The sequence below is a fragment of the Staurois parvus genome, unplaced genomic scaffold, assembly GCF_062004578.1.
Source record: "Staurois parvus isolate SC_StPar_1 unplaced genomic scaffold, SC_StPar_1.0 ptg000020l, whole genome shotgun sequence".
Classification (NCBI taxonomy): Eukaryota; Metazoa; Chordata; class Amphibia; order Anura; family Ranidae; genus Staurois; species Staurois parvus.
The window spans coordinates 14,458,120-14,479,786 of NW_028317816.1; the positions used below are offsets into that span (position 1 = coordinate 14,458,120).

A 21,667-nucleotide genomic window follows, 5' to 3' on the forward strand; every position below is an offset into this window, starting at 1 on the left:
ATATTTAAAAAATAAGACACATGCTGAAAATAAGACCTAGTGTGTGTTATTGAGCCAAAAAAAATATAAGACTGTCCTTATTTTCGGGAAAACTGTATACATATGATTCCCTCATCCACACAGTAAGTGAATTCCTCCCCACTTTGCCATTGCAGTCTGACAGTGGGGACACTCCCCTTCAGCTGCAGCCAGCTGATGAACAGTTTTCCAATAGTCCCGTTTGACAGAAAATGATAGTTACATGTGGTTCATATTGTAAACCGAAGCTAAAAAAATAATTTTGGCAGGGGTTCGGCTTTAAATTGTAATCATAAACACAGTATGATCATCTCTTTACACTTTCAAGGACACATTACCTAGTAAAGATCATAATTCCATGAGCAACTATGCACACTTTTAAAGCTTTGGGAGCAACTCTGTCATTTGAGATATTCAACGTGAAATACAGCTTCTCTTAAATGCTGATATGAGCAGTAGATGGGACTATAAGAACAGTGCAGTCTCTAGCCTTTGCTCCCCTAGGCCAAACCAAGGTTGTTACAGCTGTGATGTTAAATATGCTACTGATTGTCATAATCTTTGTTGGCTGTAGAAGTAAATGCACTATGATCACAAGGTGTGATTAGTATATGGACATTCGTTATCTGTGGTTTATGTAAAACTGCTGAGAAATTATTCTGGCTCTTTTTTTTCATTTTCTTTTTATTATGTGAGCCCCGTTTTAACACTGCATATTGTTATTACCTTTTTTCTTTTGTTCTCTAGCTTGGGTTTGTTCCATTGGAATTTTAAGGTGTGTTCCTTTAGCCAGCTCTCAGAATAATTTGAATACGTCTGCAATGAAAAGAATAAAGCCTTGGCACTGACAGTTGAAACTGCAGCAAACACCTCACATTTAAACTTTTCTTTACACACTTATATTACACAAATACAGTAAATCATTTTAAAATATATGAAAACAATGAAAATAGAAAATTTTGTTTTGTAAATGATAATTGTATGTAAGGCCTGGTTCACACCAATGCAGTATGCATTTTGTTCTTTTCTGCAGTGCTTTTTGTAGTACGTTTTGCGTTTTTTGCACGCGTTTTTGACACGTTTTTGCATTTTTTTTTTGCTTTTTTTTTTTTTTTTTTTTTTCCTTTTGGCCAACTTGTTGCTGGGCAGAATAAAAACCCAATTTGCATCACAAACGCTTCAAAATGCACTACATGTGCTTTCTGCCACATCTCCGTTAAAGTCTATTGAACCAAAAATGCAATGTTTTGCATTTTAAAAAGTCCCTGACCTTTTCCAAAAATGCAGTGGCTCAAAAATGCATAGATGTGAACATGTCCAATAGGAAACCAAATTAAATTGACTGCAGTGCTTTTCTGCAGAAAGCACAAAAAAAATGGTATGAGCTAGGACTGAAGCCACATTTGTTTCTGTTTTGGACAAAGTAGGGAAGAGTTAACCCCCCCCCCCCTTTTTTTGTTTTCCTATGCGCCACTGGGGAAAATTCCCTATTTAGTTCCTGCCACGGGAACATAACAGGAAGTTAGAGGAAATCTCCCAAAGTGAGTGAAAATCTGCTCTTAGGACTGTTGTCCCAGGAAGAAATGTGCCCATTGAAAGATTTCCTCTTACCACTTGTTCTGCTGACAACTCTAAAATTTTGGATTTCCCCCCTTTTTTTTTTTTTCTACTAGGTGACAATGGTTGCCAGTTAAAATCGAAGTTTGAATCTCCCTAATGGAGACCTGGACAGATAAGACTTGATAGAGGGGCAAACCCTTCACCACTCTATCCAGAATTAAGAAAAAAAAAAGTTTTGCCTAGAGATACTATAACTATTTTTTTTTCTTTTTAATGAAAAGTTGTACTGTTCTCTTTACAGAGTGTGTCACCATCTCATTACAACCAAGAGACAACATAACCATCAGTATCAGAAGTGTCATTATTACAACACCATCTCCCTGCTCCCTCTGCATTGAAAATAAGTGTGACAAGACAAGTGTGATCATTCGTTCTGGAAGCACGGTGAATTATGACTTCAGTTGTAAAACGCCTGAGAAGTACTATATTATGGAAATCAACAGGACAGTTGGTAAGTTAACTGTTCAGATTCTGTGCTCTGATTAAGGAAACCTAAAATGTTGAAAGTATATACAACGAAAGCTTGTGAGCTGCTATACCAAATTCTCTGTGCTAAAATTGTGATACATATACATTAGCAGATTTCTTGCACCATACACATACTTATAGAAATGTGCCAATAAAAATAAAAAAACATTAATGTGCCGCTCCTCACTCAAAACAGATAAATCATAAGTGCAGTTGAGAAGATAAATCCAACACAAATGTAACAAAATGTCTGTGTAGACTTCTTTATTCTCTGAAATCACTGTTGTGCAATATATCAGATGTTTCTTAATCCACCTCTGGTGTCTATAGACAGATCAACAATTGTGCACCCCCACCAGTTGTGCTCTCACCTTAAATATATGACCAAACCTTTAAGTGAGGTCATATATAGCTTGCGTCCCTTTATTTGACTCAAAATTTGGATGGGATAGGTATCCGACAGGTCTGGATCCCCTTCACTCCTCTAGTAGTTTTCCTCCATCGGTTCAAATGTCAAAACAAATACCAGAACATAGTGCTTTATCCTTATATTAAGCATTTATTGTATTAAAATTTTACACTCACATGTGCAGTAAATAAAAGCACTTTGTACAAATTGTATGACTCCAATACCGCTAGCAGTTCTGTCCTAGGTACAGCCGGCTGGTAACTGTCTAGGTACAAGTGTTGTGACGTCAAAGCCCTTCCCCTGCACTTTTCTTCTAAATGAAGAATGTGTGAATGTTTGGCATCCTAATTTATTTTAGATTCTTACAGTGCCTTGAAAAAGTATTCATACCCCTTGAAATGTTCCACATTTTTTCATGTTACAGCCAAAAACTTAAATGTATTTTATGGGACAGACCAACACAAAGTGGCACATAATTGTGAACTGGAAGGAAAATAATAAATGGTTTTCAAATTTTGTAACAAATATCTGAAAAGTGTGGGGTGCATTTCCATTTAACCCCCCTAAGTCAATACTTTATAGAACCACTATCACTGCAATTATAGCTGCAAGTATTTTTGGGGATGTCTCTACCAGCTTTGCACATCTAGAGAGTGACATTTTTGCCCATTCTTCTTTGCAAAATAGCTCAAGCTCTGTCAGATTGAATGGAGAGCGTCTGTGAACAGCTATTTTCAAGTTTTTCCTCAGATTCTCAGTTGGGTTTAGGTCTGGACTTTGACTGGGCCATTCTAACACATGAATATGCTTTGATCTAAACCATTCTATTGTAACTGTGGCTGTATGTTTAGGGTCGTTTTGCTGCTGGAAGGTGAACCTCCGCCCCAGTCTCAAGTCTTTTGCAGACTCTAACTGGTTTCCTTCTAAGATTACCATGTATTTGGCTACATCCAGTTTCCCATCAACTCTGACCAGCTTCCCTGTCCCTCCTGAAGAAAAGCATCCTCACAACAAGATGCTGCCACCACCATGTTTCACAGTGTGGATGGTGTGTTCAGGGTGATGTGCAGTGTTAGTTTTCCACCACACATAGCGTTTTGCTTTTAGGCCAGAAAGTTAAATTTTGGTCCCATCTGACCAGAGCACCTTCTTCCACATGTTTGCTGTGTCCCCCACATGGCTTCTCGCAAACTACAAATGGGACTTCTTATGGCTTTCTTTCAGCAATGACTTTCTTCTTGCCACTCTTCCATACAGTAAAGGCCAGATTTGTGGAGTGCACAACTAATAGTTGCCCTGTGGACAGATTCTCCTACCTGAGCTGTAGATCTCTGCAGCTCCTCTAGAGTTACCATGGGCCTTTTGGCTGCTTCTCTGATAAATGCTCTCCGTGCTCGGCCTGTCGGTTTAGGTGGATGGCCATGTCTTGGTATGTTTGCAGTTGTGCCATACTCTTTCTTATTTTCGGATGATGGATTGAACAGTGCTCTGTGAGATGTTCAAAGCTTGGGATTTTTTTTAATAACCTAACCCTGCCTTAAACTTCTCCAGAACTTCATCCCTGACCTGTCTGGTCTTTTATTTGAGCTTCATGATGCTGTTTGTTCACTAATGTTCTCTAACAAACCTCTGATGGCTTCACAGAACAGCTGTATTTATACTGAGAATAAATTACACACAGATGGACTTATTTACCAATTAGGTGACCTCTGAAGGTAATTGGTTCCACTAGATTTTATTTAGGGGTATCAGAGTAAAGGGGGCTGAATACAAATGCATGCCACACTTTTTCAGATATTTATTTGTAAAAAGAATTTGAAAACCATTTATCAGTTTCCTTCCAATTCACAATTATGTGCCACTTTGTGTTGGTCTATCACATAAAACCCCAATAAAATAAATTTACGTTTTTGGTTGTAACATGACAATGTGGAACATTTCAAGGGGTATGAATATGTTTTCAAGGCACCGTAATTAGGGTATACATAGCCATGTAACTGCTATGACAAGCAAAACTGTCCAACAACATCTATAAAATTAAAGTTTTTAAAATCATAAAAATATCATGTAAGCCAACAGGGTCCTGTATTGTATATCAATAAAGTGCAATATTTGTGTATCTATACATTTGTAGCGCCGTCTAGGTAGATAGGATTTTTTTTTGTGGTGTGGCTTGTTAGAAGCCTGGGATGAGGCAGCCTGAGAGTGAGGGAGTGAGGTTACCTCAGGTCAGGGCTTCTGGAGCCCTCCAATCCTTCTGGAACCTTCTGGAAGAGAGGTAGAGGAGGGGAGGAGGCCTGGATTTGCATGTTTTATAGCAAAGTATAAAATTTTATATTTTTTTCTCAAAATGTTTGGGCTTTTTTCGTTTCTATAATAAAAAATAAAAAAACACAGCAGTGATCAAATACCAAAAGAAAGCTCTATTTGCATGAAAAAGATCTAAATTTCATTTGGTTAAAGTGTTGCATGACTGAGAAATTGCCAGTTAAAATAGCACTGTAGCAGAATACACTTTGGCATACATTTATAAAGAAATTTGATTTCATTGGATATGTTTTATAGCAGAAAGTATCGTTTTTCTTTTTCCCAAAATGTTTAGCCCTTTTTTTATATCACAAAAAAATTTAAAAAACCCAGTGGTAACCAAATACCACCAAAAAAGCTCTTTGTGTGAAAATGATATACATTTAATTTGGGTACAGTGTAGCATGACCGTACAAAGTTAAAGTAGCAATGTGCTGAATAGCAAAAGATGACCTGGTCTTGAAGAGGGTAAAACCTTCCGGAGCTTAAGAGGTTAATAGGATGGGTAAATAAATGGGTAAAACAGTGAAAACAAAATATTTACAGAAGAAAACAGTATTGCAAAAGAAAAAAGACAATATTACAACATACAAATAAAAAGTGATCACGATTGAAAGTACTTTAACAAAAAGTCCTGGGTTTCTTGGTTCTGGCAAAGTTCATTCAAAACACTCTTGGCTGATGTTCTTCGTTGATGATAAAGTAAAGCTCCAGACTGCTGATGTGGTCTTGTTCTCTGGTCCCTTTAGGGGTTTGTGGACAGAAATAGCCTGAAAAATCAATGGGTCTGAGGAATAGCTGGTGGAAGGTCACAATAGGGCTTATTTAATAAAACTGGAGAGTGAAAAATCTGGTGCAACTCTGCTGACAAACCAATCAGCTTCCAAGTTTTATTGTCAAAGGTTAATTGAACAAGCTGAAATTAGAAGCCGATTGGCTACTATGTACAGCTGCACCAGATTCTGAGTGCACCAGTCTTAGCAAATCTCCCCCAATGTTTATGATCATGCAGCTGCCACTCCCTTAGACCCCTTAGCTGTTGGCTCCTGCTGCGATCAGTCATAGCCAATGAACCAATGCGGAAAGAACAGGGGCTGCGCAGAGCCACGTCTGTGTGTGAATGAACACACAGAGCAGCGGCTTTGGGCCAAGCCTCCTCTGGTGCCCCTATAGTAAGCTGCTTGTTGTGGGGCCAGCTGGCAGGAGGGAGGGTCCAGGAGCGCTGGTGGGGTACCTGAGAAGAGGAGGATCGGGGCTTCTCTGTGCAAAACCACACATATACTTGGAATAGTAGCAAAGAAGGAGTGCCCGATGTCCAAAAGAATGCACTTTTGATGGTAGATTTGGAGGCATTTGAGAGTAACATCAAGTACATCAAGCCAACACATTTCGGGAGAAAAGACTCTCCCTTCTTCAGGGCTGTTGCTGCATGCTATTAAATGGGAAAAATTCCCACGTTGGTTATATATTTTCCAGGTTTTGGTGGAAAAAATTTGTGTTCTATAATAGGAAAACACCAGACTTCAGATGGTTATTTCTTTAATTACTTAGGTCCTGTTAATGGGGTTTCTGATTTATTTTATAATTGTCTAAATTAAAAGGTTATCTTTTGAAACCTGATCCCTCCTCTCTACCCCTCCTCTGGTCCTCCGGATGGATAGTGCTTTTTTTTTTTCCCCTTTGTTTCCTTTTGTTAAAATTTTTTTAATAAATTCTCCCCGCCCCCCCCCCCCCCCGGCAAATCATTTGCTGCCTCTGCACTGTCCTCTCTTTTGGCTCCTGGGATATGCACATCACAAATCCAGGGAGGCAAAGCCTTTCCTTCAGTAAGGATGGAAGAGGTGGGCATAGCGGGGAGTCATCAGGAGACACGCCGGATGAATCCTGAACAACCAGCAGCCTTTTGATGATGTCACACCAAACATGGTGACATTGAACAGAGCGCTGCCAGTAGAGAAGGGGGTCTTAGCTGGATTGGCTGGGTGGGTGAGTATCTGAAATGTGCAGAATGCACCATCAGGTAAGTAGGGGCTTAAAAAAAATGAGGGAGGGTGGAGGATAAAAATACTTATTAAGATGGTTATGAAGTTCTTCCAGGTTTAATTAGTATACTGATAATGATTGCTTGTAATGTGGCTAAAAGGCTGTTTATCCTGGTATATTCTCCTTGGGGGAAGTATGGAATCCTTTTCATGCTGTCCCTACAGACAGAAATCAACTTAAATTGAACCTTTGTCAGAACCTGGCAAATATTACCAGAATTGGGGTATCTTGGTGTTCTTGACTTGGTTATGGGTTTTTCCAGACCTCATCACGGGGACCACTTTTGTTGTGCTATTAGGGAGGCTTCAACAGATATTAGGTAACATATTTGAAAATATAGCAACGTGTACTTTAGCTTTCTTACCATTGCCTCCGTAAATGTCTGACTGTGTTCACATGTTTTAAATAGAGGAAATAGGTACAATCCTCCAGGGGTTTTTATATAGACACAAGGCTGCATTTTATAGGTACACAGTAAATCATTAATGTAAGTGAGGCAGATGTATCTGGAGCAGATGGCAAGAACATTATATAGGAGTACAACTACTAAAGCATAGTTAATTTTGTTCAAATGGTTTATTATGCATGAACAAATGGACTTTGTGATCAGGTTTAACATAGGTTGGTTAGTGGGTTAGGCCAGTGCCATTTTTTAAATTCTAGAAGTACACATTTACAATATTATTACCTTAGCAAATCACAGTAACTAACTCAGAGAATGTTTAAATGATATAATACGAACAGTAATATGCATAATGGTTGGTATAACTTGTTGAATTGTACCTGTGGGCTAGGTTCTTACTGCTGTAGTACGATTTTTTGAGCTGACTTTTTCGGTGCGGTTATATAGTGCTACTTGGATGCAAATTGAATGCAACTTTGATAAGGTTTGTATGTTCTATGGGGCCAAAAACGCTCTGGAATTGCACCAAAGTGGTACAGAAACCTTTTCCAAAATCGTTCCATGCTGAGTCGCATTGATATGAAAGGACACCACTGAAAACAATGTGATTTACCTTGTCATGCGATTATTTTCCACTCCAGTTTAATCTGAAATTGCATTAGTGTGGAAAAAAAGGATCTGTCTGCTGATTCCCACTGAGCAAGCGGATGGCTGGTCCACTACGCTTATGTAGAGGGGACACAGACACAACCTGTTCTCCTCTATGGGCAGTCAGATATAAATGCACCCGACTGCCAACTGATCCACTCCACTAGACAGATGGGGACTGGACCCCCAATCGTCTGTTATTAGTGAATTGGATTGGATGTAGGCAGATGTAAAAGGACACATAGGAGACTGGAGGGTTGTATTGGGTCCACCTGGAAAATGGGCAGGCAGAACCAATCAGTCCGCTAGGGGCCTTTGTGTTTTCCTTTTGGTTGCAGTGTATAGAAAATTTGTTGCAAATTATAGTGACTGGCCAGAACTTGGCAGTAAAAAAATTAACCCTGCCTATTTACTGTAATGTGCCTTCACATAGCAATTAGCAAAGGAATGATTCCAGCCTTTTTGCTTTGGCTGTGGGTGCATCCATTTTACACAGCAACAGCCAAATTATTTTTTACTTTGTAAGATTCATTCTGTATTGCTGTGCAGCACATTGCAACATGTTATAACAAGCTGTGCGAAGTACAGCATTTCCTTTTTTCATATAGTGCACAACAATGCAGCATGTTGGTGTGGGCTAGGCCCAAACAATGACATTTTGCTTGTGTTTTGCATTTGGCCTGTGTTGAGCAATGCTGCCGACTGTGCATGCTGTGAATGAGCCCTTACTTTGCACACTGAAAATTGGGCTATAAAGTTTAATTCCAGGCTTGTTCTGTTTTACATACAATTTGAACCAATATAACTATGTATATTTCATACCTGGCTGATGCCCCTGGAAGCTGAAAATCACTGAAGTAGACACCGCCACTCCAGTGATCTCCATTTGCTTCCAGAACATGTGCTGAGTGACTGGCCTGATGCATTGTGAACACCGTAGGTCAGCCACTCAGCAGAAATGCCATGCACAGGCCCCTTCACACGAAGGGTCCGGTCATGTCCACCTGTCAATTTTTCAGGTGGACCTGATCGAACCCTCCATTCACCCTTAAGGGCGGACAGAATTCAGTTTACACCCACCTACATCCGATCCAGTCCACTAAGAAAAAATAAAAGGGGATCCATCTCTCTTTGTCTAATCTGATCGGAGGGCAGTCAGGTGTAGACGGACAGGGAGCATCTGTTTCTACCCACCCACAGTGCAGAGCGGGCAAAAACTAAGCAGACACATACCTGTCATCCGCCTGCTCTGCTCTGATCAGCAGGAGATGAGCGGACAGATCCCCCTGCTTATCTAATCAGTCTGCCCCTTGTAAAAGAAGCCATAGAATGTTTAGCATTTTATAAATGAATGCAAATTGTTCACTGGTTGGATGAGGTGGAGAGGCAGGGCAGTCATGTCGCTCTTTTCACCTCGTCTAATCAGAGAATGCTAAAGCACTTCTCAATTCCAGTTTGGGAGTATTGGCAGTAGGTCATAAAGGAGGCCTGTTTTAAGAGAAATATGGAAATGCTGATTCTTCTACTGCTGGTTTCCTCTGTCTTCATTATTTTGACTGACCTGGAACACACATCAAATAAATTGGAGTGAATTCTAAACTATTCTTACTGTTTTTCTGCTTTTTCAGGTCCCTGACATGGAATATATTGAAGTTATGTATTGGTTTAGCCCAACAGCTAGACAACTAGCTGTTTTAGATGTTGTCTGCAGCGACAGGCTTCATATTCTCTCAGTGCAGAATTATTCTACAGCAGTGTTTACCAGAAAGTCATTTTCAGTTGACATATTTGGTAGTGATGCCAGGATCAGGATGGCAGCCCTGGATCTTTTAGCCTTCTGCCTTCACATGTTCACTTTGAACAGGCTTTTAGCAGCATTTAAGATCCGTACTTCCAGACTGAAGCTGAATTATATTTTTAAAGGGCTTTTAAAGGGCTTCAAGAAAGCCATTATAACCTTGTTAAATACCTTGTAAGTGCTTGTTGAATCTGATGCTCTTCAGAAGAAGTTTATATGCCCAATAAAGGCACTAAAGCCTGTTACCCTGATGGAGTGGCCCTAGAGAGACCTTTCAGTGGTAAAGGTCCCATACTGCTCTCTTTACCTAAACAAATCAGACAGCTTTGTAATTTAACCACCTCAATACCAGACACTGGCACCTCCTTCCTGCCCAGGCCATTTTTACGCTTTTGGCACTGTCACGCTTTAACCCCCACCTGTCCAACATACGTTTATAAACGGTCGCAGACAGGAAGGGGGATATCTTGATCTTCGCTGCAGCAATGATCGAGCTATCGTTCTTTAGGGCCGGTGATTCTGCACAAAAAAAAAATACAGGTGTACCTCAGTTTATGAAAGCTTGGTTAATGTAATTTTCGGTTTACGAATGAAAATCCATTGAAAATAATGCCTTGGTTTACAAATTTTTTTCGCAATATGAAGTGTATGTTGGTGTCAGTTTTTAAATTGCTGGCTCACAGAATTAGCTGTCACTTTCCCTGGAGCTAAAGGATACTTTGTTTCTTTTATCTCAGGAAACAAACTAAAAGGAAACATTTGTTTCTTTTAGCTCAGGAAAATAAACTAAAAGGAAACTTTCTTTAGCTGGGGGGAATGTGACAGCTAATTCTCTGAGCTATAGTGAAGAAGAAAAAAAGCCGGTAATTACATTTAAAAAAAAAAACGGCACTGACCTATAGTGACAGCTACTTAATGGGTCTTCATTGCATTCCTATGGGAAACCGCTTTTCGGTATACAAATTTTTCGCAATACAAAACATCCCAGAGAAAGCATTAATATCGTAAACTGAGGTACACTTGTAATCCAAACGACTAATGAGTCGCTGGATTACTTTTACAAACAGCTGCACACCCCCCTCCTGCAACTGCCTTTACCAGACTCTCCTCTGTGATTGGAGAGCCCAGCAAGGATACTTCTGGCAGCATTCAGTTCTGGGCACACAGTGAGAAGAACGGGTGTTGTTCCTCCTACTGTGTGACATCAGAAACAGGAAGCTATGAGGATTTCATCACTTACTGTTTTGGCCCTTTGTTTACCTGGCCATTATCAGTTAAGGAAGCAGCCAGTCACCGTGATCTGTGTCTGACCAGCTGCATTGGTGGCAAGAGGAGAAATGTGGGGTCTGAGAGACCCCCGATCTCTCCATAACGAGGACCTGTCATGGTCCATGCTATTACAAGGAATGTTGTTCATTCCTTGTAATAGCAATAAACTTTATCAGAAAAAAAAGTTAGTTTAAAAAAATAAATTAATAAAAAAAAAAAAACTAAAGGTCTCTCATTCCCCTGTGCTCACACGCAAATGCGAACACGTATGTAGGACCCGCACGCAGATGTAAATGGCGATCGCACCACACATGTGAGGTATTGCTGCAAACATCAGAGTGAGAGCAATAATATAAAATCTAAAAGAACATCTGGTTAGCAGTGACCATAACATGAATTCATTTATTCACTGTAAACAACAAGCACACACAGAAAAAGTAAAAACTCAACTTTAAGATAGCTAGTTTTCCAAGGCTGAGAGCTGCTCTCCAGAACATAAACTGGGAGGGAATATTGGCATCGATGAACACAACACAGAAATGGGAGTTCTAAAAGACTGTGTGTGAACACACTGCAAGATCAAACCTATGTGGCTTACGGCCAAAGTTAAAAAAGCTATAAATAATAAGAAAAGAGCTTTTATTAAATATAAAAATGAAGGAATGCTATCATCATTTAAACATTACAAAGAATATAACAGAATATGTATAAAGGAAATCAAGGCTGCAAAAATTGAAAATGTAGGACAGATTGCAAAAGATAGCAGGACCACCCCCCCAAAATTTTTCAAATATATTAATAGTAAAAAAGTCCAGTCTGAGCATGTAGGCCCTTTACAAAATAATCTAGAGTGCGTGATGGGACAAAGAGAAGGTAAATTTATGAAATACCTTCTTCAGCTCTGTGTATACAAAGGAGCATGGGGGAGCTCTTGTCTATATTGGGCCCCAGATGATCCACATTGGTTCACAACTAATAGGATCCAGAAATATTTAGACAGAATAAAGGTGAATAAAACATCTGGACTGGATGGTATACACCCATGGGTCCTTAAAGAATTGAGCTCTGTCATTTCAAAGCCATTGTTTCTCATTTTAGGGACTCTTTAATGGCTGGCATGGTACTAATGGATTGGCGTAAGGCCAGTGTGGTGCCAATATTTAAAAAGGGATCAAAATCTTTACCAAATAATTATAGACCTGTTAGTTTAACTTCTATAGTTGGGAAGATACTGGAGAGTTTAATAAAAGACCACATAGATGAGTTCTTGCTGGAAAAAAAAATATTTTAAGCAACAGATCGCATGGATTCAAACAAATCTGATTTCTTTTTATGAAGAGGTGAGCAAAACCTTGGACAGAGGGGTGGACCTGTTATACTTGGATTTTGTAAAAGCGTTTGACACAGTTCCCCATACACGGCTAATATGTAAGCTAAAGTCTATAGCAGGGGTGGGCAAACTTTTTGACTTGAGGGCTGCAATGGGTTCATATATTGGACCCGGGGGCCGGACCAAGAGTAGATGAATGATGTGTATGTGTCATCCATAGTAAGTATAGTAATATTCCCCCATAGTAAGCATAGTAATTAATCCCCCATATAGTAATTCATCCCCCATATAGTAATTCATCCCCCATATAGTAATCCATCCCCCATATAGTAATCCATCCCCCATATAGTAATCCATCCCCCATATAGTAATCCATCCCCCATATAGTAATCCATCCCCCGTAGTAATCCATCCCCCGTAGTAATCCATCCCCAGTAGTAATCCATCCCCAGTAGTAATCCATCCCCAGTAGTAATCCATCCCCCGTAGTAATCCATCCCCCACATAGTAATTCATCCCCCACATAGTAATTCATCCCCCACATAGTAATTCATCCCCCCTATAGTAATTCATCCCTCATAGTAATTCATCCCTTATAGTAATTCATCCCCCCTATAGTAATTCATCCCCCATATAGTAATTCATCCCCCATACATCCCCCATATAGTAATTCATCACCCATATAGTAATTCATCCCCCATATAGTAATTCATCCCCCATATAGTAATTCATCCCCCATATAGTAATTCATCCCCCATAGTAATTCATCCCCCATAGTAATTCATTCCCCATATAAATTCATCCCCCACATAGTAATTCATCCCCCACATAGTAATTCATCCCCCATAGTAATTCATCCCCCATATTAAGTCCCCAAGTCCCTCCTGTGTCAATTCACTTACCTTTACTCCGCGCGTTCCTCTCGCAGTATTCCCGCGCCGTTCCGGTGTAGCATGAAAATCTGTCTCCTATGAGGATCTGTCCCCCTCGACGTATCTGCGCATGTGCCAGTTTCAGGCATTAGCAGCCGATCGGCGATCTCCGGCACATGCCCAGATACGTCGAGGGGGACAGATCCTCATTGGAGACAGATTTTCATGCTACACCGGTCTTCAGGGCGGACTGTGAGAGGAGCCTAGCTCCGCGGGCCGGATTAAAAGGTCCGCCGGGCCGTAGTTTGCCCATTGCTGGTCTATAGGCTTGGAAAAATCTATGTAAATGGATAGAAAACTGGTTAAAAGATCGTATTCACAAAGTAGTGGTTAATGAGTCATACTCTGAATGATCTAGGGTTGTTAGTGGTGTACCCCAAGGTTCAGTTTGGGACCCTTACTTTTTAATATAATTTATAAACGATATAGGGTCTGGGATTACAAGTACTATTTCGGTGTTTGCAGATGACATCAAGCTATGTAGTCAATTTACAGGTCAATTTGCAAGCCAACCTCAATTCACTATTTAATTGGGCAACTATGTGGCAAAAGAGGTTTAATGTTGATAAATGTAAAGTTATGCATTTGGGGGCTAAGAATATGCATGCATCATACATACTAGGGGGGGTACAACTGGGGGAATCAATGGTGGAGAAGGATCTGGGAGTTCTGGTAGATCACAAGCTTAATAATGGCATGCAATGCCAAGCTGCGGTTTCTAAAGTGAGCAAAATCCTCTCTTGTATTAAGAGAGGTATAGACTCCTCAGAGAGATATAATTGTACCCCTGTACAAATCATTAGTAAGACCTCATGTGGAATATGCAGTTCAGTTGTGGGCACCAATTCACACATAGTGGAGGAAAGATTAGAGGAACTGAATTTATTCTCTCTTGAGAAGAGGAGATTAAGGGGGGATATGAACAACATATATAAATACATCCGTGGTTCATATAGTGAATTCGGTGTAGAGTTATTCACCCTGAGGTCATCACAGAGGACAAGGGGGCACTCTTTGCATCTGGAGGAAAAGAGATTTAATCGCCAAAGACGGAAAGGTTTCTTCACAGTAAGAGCTGTGAAAATGTTGAATAGACTCCCTCAAGAGTTGGTTCTGGCCAGCTCAGTGGATTGCTTTAGAAAAGGCCTGGATTCTTTCTTGGATACACATAATATAACTGGATACTAACATTTATAGGTAAAGTTGATCCAGGAAATATCTGATTGCCTCTCGGGGATCAGGAAGGAATTTGTTCCCCTGCAGGAGCAAATTGGATCATGCTTGGCTGGGGGTTTTTTTGGCCTTCCTCTGGATCAATTGTGGGTATAGGATTATAACTTTTTTTTTTGCCCTGGATGGACGTTTGTCTTTTTTCAGCCTATGTAACTATGTGATAATTTTAGCGGCAGACCTCCTAGGTAACTCTGAACTGGTAACTTGTAAATGCTTTTAAAGCGTTGCCTATGGAGATTTGTAGGTACCGTAATTTGGTGCAGTTCCACAGGTGGACGCAATTTTAAAACGTGACATATTTGGTATCTATGTATTTGGCGTACCATCTTTTTATATTCTACCAAACAGTTGGGTATTGTGTTTGTGTGCATTAAAATCCATTAAAGTATATGCTGTGCCTTTAAATATCTTTTAAGTAACTTAAAGAGTTGCTAAACCCACAACAGTAAAATTATTTTATTATTATTATTATACAGGATTTATATAGCGCCAACAGTTTGAGCAGCGCTTTACAATATCAGTCTGTATATGCAGGAAAGCATGCTTGTTATACTCACTGTGGAACTTTTATTTTCATTGGTGAACTGTACTGCTGTTTAGAGCTACTAATTGGTTGTGATCAAGCAAACTATAATGACTATGCTATCTTTATGAGTCTAACTGTATTTTTGTAAGCAGTAAAAGAGCTTTGAGGCTCCGTTCACACTAGTGCAATTTTTAAATCGTACGGAATTGCATGACAATGGAAATCACGTTTCAGTGGTGCCCGTTCACATCAATGCAACTAGGAAAAGATTCCCATACCACTTTGGTGCAATTCTAGTGCAATTATGGCCGCAAACCTTATCAAAGTTGCCTCCAAGTTGCATTACATGATTTAACTGAAAGTTGAATCAAAATCTGATCACATCCGTGTGAACCTAGCCTGAAAAAAAAATCTCTGACCTCTGGCTGCGTGTACTGTAAAGTATTGTATCCTCAAAGATCCTAAGAGGTCACAATAAGGCCTCTAAAGTTAGGTTTCAGTTGGTTTCTAACAGCTTAGAAGCACATGCTGTGTGTTTACATTAGGGAGCTGTCAGACTGCAAAGATTTGCTCTTCAGCACAAATTTCTCCACAATACCTATAGCTACATAGGTGAATGTTGGGCTTGTTTTAAAGTCTTTTAATGCTTGTGCAGAATCACTTATGAGCTCAGGTGTGTTTGTATTTGCATCACTCTGAACCCACCTGAGCTATCTTGCCAGAAAGCAGTTACTTAAGGCCAGGGAATGCCTTGTCCAGACACTCCTGAGCTCATACCTGCTCAGAATATGTAATTAATGTAGTATGCAGAGTGTGGGCACAAGCTCACTTTAATGTTTTATGCTGGTCTCTCCGTTTATAGTCTAAATGTATTGCTTTTTGTTCTTTTTTCTAGATTGTGATTATGGTGCTTGTCCTTTAAATGTAAGCCTGCTACCTTCAAGTTTAAATGGCTTAAATCGTACATTTTTTTGGCACATATCAGCCGTCCGGAGTAATGGTCTTGTACTTGGCTTTTCTAATCCATGGCTACAACAGATCCATCCATCAGATAATTGCCCAGACCTATTACATTTCAAGATCAGTACTTTCTCAGGTGACTTACCCATCAACATTGGAGCCTTCTGCAGGAATGGGACTGTCTCTCGAATTAAAGTCCACGAAAGAGGTGTTGTTGCTCTAAGTCTCCCTTGGAATCAGAGCATTAAAGACCCCGTGTTCAGTGTGGCTAACCGAACCTCCATCAAAAGTATGTCTTAATATTATGTCTTAATAGTTCAGGGTATCTTTTGTGATAATTTTCTGTGAAGCTTTTATGATCCAACTTAACAGGGTTGCTTGGATCAGGCAGATACATTATTTTAAGGGCTTTTTCAGATGGGCGATTAAGCCTCCATGCATAGCTGCTGGCAGAGTGCATCTACCTCTGAGCTATGTGTGGGAAGCCCATGGAAGTGGATGCACACACAGTGGCTACATGGGCACAATTGCACGTCAAAGTTTGCCATGTGGGCAGGAGCAGGTGCACAAATCCAAATGCAGAGTGTCTGCCTGAATGAGCCTTCAATAGTTTTTTATTCTGACAGATGGCTTGTGTAAATAAAAAAGCAGCGGAGACGTATTCTCTGGAGTTATGAATCATGCTTCTCTGTCTGGCAATCCAATGCACGTGTCTGGGTTTGGCGGTTGCCAGGAGAACAGTACTTGCCTGACTGCATTGTGTAAAGTTTGGTGGAGGGCTGATTATGGTGTGGGGTTGTTTTTCAGGGGATGGGCTGAACCCCATAGTTCCAATGAAGGGAACTCCTTAAGGCGTCCGCACACCAAGACATTTTGGACAACTTCATCCTCTCAGCTTTGCGAGAACAGTTTGGGGATGGTTCCTTCCTGTTCCAACATGACTGTGCACCAGTGCACAAAGCAAGGTGCATAAAGACATGGATGAGTGAGTTTGGGGTGGAGGAACTTGACTGGCCTTCACAGAGTCCTGACCTCAACTCGATAGAACACCTTTGGGATGCGTTAGAGCGGAGACTGTGAGCCAGGCCTTCTGGCCCAACATCCGTTCCTGACCTCACAAATTTGCTTCTGGAATATTGGTCAAACATTCCCATAGACACATTCCTAAACCTTGTGGACAGCCTTCCCAGAAGAGTTGAAGCTACTATCGCTGCAAAGCGTGGGCCAACTCAATATTTAACCCTACGGACTAAGACTGGTATGCCATTAGAGGTCTTACGCGTGTAAAGGCAGGTGTCCCAATACTTTGGGCAATATAGTGTATTTCTAAAGGTGCTATTGACATTAAATTTTCACAACATGTCGATAACAACCCATGCAATCCATACATACAAAGAAACTAAAACAAGTTATGTGTAGTAAAATGAAATGACACAGGGAAAAAGTGTTGAAAACATGAATCATTTTGGATACAGTAAGGGAGGGGTCATATCTCCTGTCAGGTTATTTATGCCATCTGTGTCCCATTGACCATATTTCCTTTCATTTCCTATAGCCAAAACAGGAAGTGAGAGGAAAATTAAAACCTTCCCGCCCGGCCTACTGTAATATGATGTCCAGGTAGGAGCCCTTTTATGCTGAGAAGACATCACCTTGTGTGTGCTCAATGGGCCGTGCTCCAGTCTGACCTGGCACTGACTGTGTCCTTCAGACATGACCAATGACAGATCACTGTACTGACCCGGTGTCGGTATCATGTGATTGCTGTAACCAATCACAGTGGATCACATGACAATTGTACACAATGAATGGCTGTGTTTCATGCCATTCATTGTGTTCTATTGTGATGAGCTCTGTGATCACATGGTATAGACAGGACCAATCGCAGCCCATCTGTACCATGTGATTAGCTGTGGCTAATCACAATAGTAAACATAAGCAACCATTTTTTCAGAATGAAAAATGATTCACTAACTCTAAAATTCAATTATAAGCAATCATAGTATTTAAAAAAAAAAAAAAACCTGATCACTTCCCCAGAGTAGTACAATGTTGCTATGGTAACACTGTAGTTCCCCTGGTCGCTGTATGTGAAAAAAAAAAAGGAATAAAAAAGAAAAAATATGTACATACTTTTTTACATACTGTCACCAGTCAGTGTCCCTGATCACTGCCACACTAGTTATATGATGGTGCTGTACTGCACTGATGGCCATATGTAAAACATTTTTAAAAATTGTGGGAAAAAAACTTTTTTTAATTTCTTAATTTTCCAAAAAATTGTGACAAATTACTTCAAAAAACTCACCATGCCTCACTAAATACACTATATTGCCAAAAGTATTGGGAATCTTGCCTTTACACACATATGAACTTTATTAGCATCCCAGTCGTAGTCCGTAGGGTTCAATATGGAGTTGGCCCACCCTTTGCAGCTATAACAGCTTCAACTCTTCTGGGAAGTCTTTTCACAAGGTTTAGGAGTGTATCTATGGGAATGTTTGACCATTCTTCTAGAAGCGCATTTTGTGAGGTCATGCACTGATGTCAGATGACAAGTCCTGGGTCGCAGTCTAATTCAACCCAAAGGTGTTCTATCAGGTTGAGGTCAGGACTCTGTGCAGGCCAGTCAAGTTCCTCTACCCCAAACTCGCTCATCCATGTATTTATGGACCTTGCTTTGTGCACTGGTGCACAGTCATGTTGGAACAGGAAGGAGGCATCCCCAAACTATTCTCACAAAGTTGGGAGCATGAAATTGTCCAAAATGTCTTGGTATGCTAACAACTTAAGAGTTCCCTTCACTGGAACTAAGGGGCCAAACGCAACCCCTGAAAAACAACCCCACACCATAATCCCCCCTCCATCAAACTTTACACTTGGCACAGTGCAGTCAGGCAAGGAGCCTTCTCCTGGCAACCGCCAAACCCAGACACGTCTATCGGATTGCCAGACAGAGAAGCGTGATTTGTCACTCCAGAGAACACGTCTCCACTGCTCTAGAGTCCAGTGGCAGTGTGCTTTACACCACTGCATCCGACGCTTTGCATTACACATGGTGATGTAATGCTTGGATGCAGCTTCTTGGCCATGGAATCCCATTCCACAAAGCTGCCTACACACTGTTGTGCTAATCTGAAGGCCATGTGAAGTTTGAAGATCTTTAGCTATTGACTCTGTAGACAGTTGGTGATTTCTGCGCACTGTGTGCTTCAGCATGCCCTGACCCAGCTCTGTCATTTTAAGTGGCCTATCACTTCGTGGCTGGGTTGCTGCTGTTCCCAATTGCTTCCACTTTGTTGTAATACCACTAACAGTTGACCGTGGAATATTTACTAGCAAGGAAATTTCATGGATGAACCTATTACACAGGTGGCAACCTATAACGATACCATGCTTGAATTCACTGGGCTCCTGAGAGCGACCCATTCTTTCACAAATGTTTTAGCAGTCTGCATGCCTAGGTGCTTGATTTTATACACCTGTGGCCATGGAGGTGATTGGAACACTTGAAACCAATGATTTGAAGGGCTGTCGCAATACGTTTGCTAATATAGTGTACCTAGGACTGTCTATTTTCTAAAAAGGAGTCATTGGAGATGTTTGTACTGGTCTGGCATTTTAAGGCTTCAAGAAATGCAGTCAGTATGTCAGACTTGATCGATTTTCAGATAGCTTTACACCATGGTTTGTGGACTCTATAACTTTCCTACAGACTAAATAATATACACTGATTTGGGTTAGTTTCACCAAAGAAATGTAACAGTGTACATTATGGCCTAAATTTCTGAAGAAATAATATTTATTTGCATAATGTTCTAACCGAAATGAAAAAGTTTTTTTTTTTTTTTTTTTTTTCAAAATCTTCAGTCTTTTTTTGTTTAGCAAAAAAAATTTAAACAGTGGGAATTAAATACGATCAAAGGAAAGCTCTATTTGTGTGAAAAAATTATAAACATTTCCTATGGGTGCAGTGTTGCATGAACGAGCAATTGTCATTCAAAGTGTGATAGCGCTGAAAGCTAAAAATTGGCCTGGGCATTTAGGGGGTAAAAGTGCCCAGTATTGAAGTGGTTAAGGGTATACCTTGGGGACTCCCAGATAACCAGAACTACTGTCCCCCATTGGACGATTTCCCCTATATTACTTTTCTGGAGACAACCCATAATTGTATTTATTTATTTACTTTCAGTGATAATGGTAAACAGGACAAATATAGAAAGTGAATATCCCTAACGGGGCACAGACCGCAATCAAAATTACAGGGATTCCAATCCCTCTCCACACTACCCAAAAATAAACAAAATTTTGACTTTAGTTCTATTTTAATACAGCATTCCTAACATCTGCTGTTTAAATTCGTTTTCACTCTTCTAACTTAACACATTTTAGGGTATTTTTGTAGCTGGTGCATGACTGGACAAATTCAGGTCATCAATGTAAAAAGCTCCTTGGTGACGGGTACAACCATTTTTTGAATAGGCAGCATAGTCTGCTTATGGATAAAAGCGGCTGTGAGTGACTGTTTACAATTTATGTTGAGTTCCCTAAATCCAACTGTGATAAATGTCTGGCTCAAAATTTAGTCTCCCTTTAAAGAAGCTCCTAAAGCCCCCAATATGGCCGCTTACTGCAGTGGAATTGACTCCCTTCCCTGTGGCTCTGCTACTCTAGATGTGCATCTCCAGTACTGATACTGTTCAGTTTCATTGTTGATTGAGTGGGAAAAACATCACAGGTGGAACTACAGATAGGAGATTGACAACAGCAGCGCCATACTAACAGGTTGATAAGTCTTTACGCCGCCTCCTTTGTCTCCTGTCAAGAGCCCTGTTAGCAGTAGTTTACACTGCAATGGCCAGTGAAACTCCTGGTGGCAGCATGTAATCTCACAGCTTTAGATGCTCCTTTTTAAATGTAGAGGATGGATTCACACTAGAATATTACATAACTGTTGTAGTGTCATAGCATGCATTCCTGACATGCATAACACTGATCTTTTTTAGATTTGTGACTGGTAAAATGTGCAAACTCCTGCTGTTGCAGCCTTTGTATGCAGCCTTTTCTCCAAGCTACTTATACATTTTCTTTTTTTGGAGAATATAACTCTTAGTTTGGAGGCCAAAGCAGGGTTGGATAGTGTTTTTCTCCTTTTTATGCTTGAACAACTGATTAAAGAAATACCCATATAGAATAATGACCATCCAATATCTACCTTGGATAATAATCACAAGACAGATATTATTTCTCTATGAACAAATATTTTGTTTTCTCTCCATATGGACAAATGCTGCTTCTCCAGTGGTCCAGACCAGTTCTGCCACTCTTGGCCTTTCTGTATCCTGTGTCAACCTTCACCTCCTAACTTTAGACCAAGTGCTCACTACATAAGGAATGATGAGTCTCCACACAACTAGATATATATTTTGAAATGTTTTTACTGAATAATTTTTTAGACAAATTAAACAACAATTTTTCACTTCAAAGTTCACGAGTAGGTCTCGCATCACCTAAGTTTTCACATAAAATATTTCTTCAAAGGCAACTTACTCTGCATCGAGGACAAATAGGTCTTCTTCCTCACCTCAAACCCACAAAGAGGGCATGCTTTACAACTCCTAGCCATCTGTTCTTTACTACCCGGGTTTGAGGGGATTCAAAACCCGACTACATGGTGCCTTTTCATCTGCTAACTACTCGGAA

General features: G+C 40.3%; 1 protein-coding gene across 1 annotated transcript in view; it reads left to right on the forward strand.

Annotated features, from left to right (window-relative positions):
• CDCP1 (CUB domain containing protein 1) overlaps nt 1-21,667 on the forward strand; it is an 88,147-nt gene that overhangs the window by 34,197 nt on the left and 32,283 nt on the right. Inside the window, exons 2-3 of the mRNA XM_089687432.1 lie at nt 1,880-2,089; nt 15,900-16,253. Coding sequence (XP_089543558.1) covers nt 1,880-2,089; nt 15,900-16,253 — 564 coding nt within the window. The remainder of the gene's footprint in view (nt 1-1,879; nt 2,090-15,899; nt 16,254-21,667) is intronic.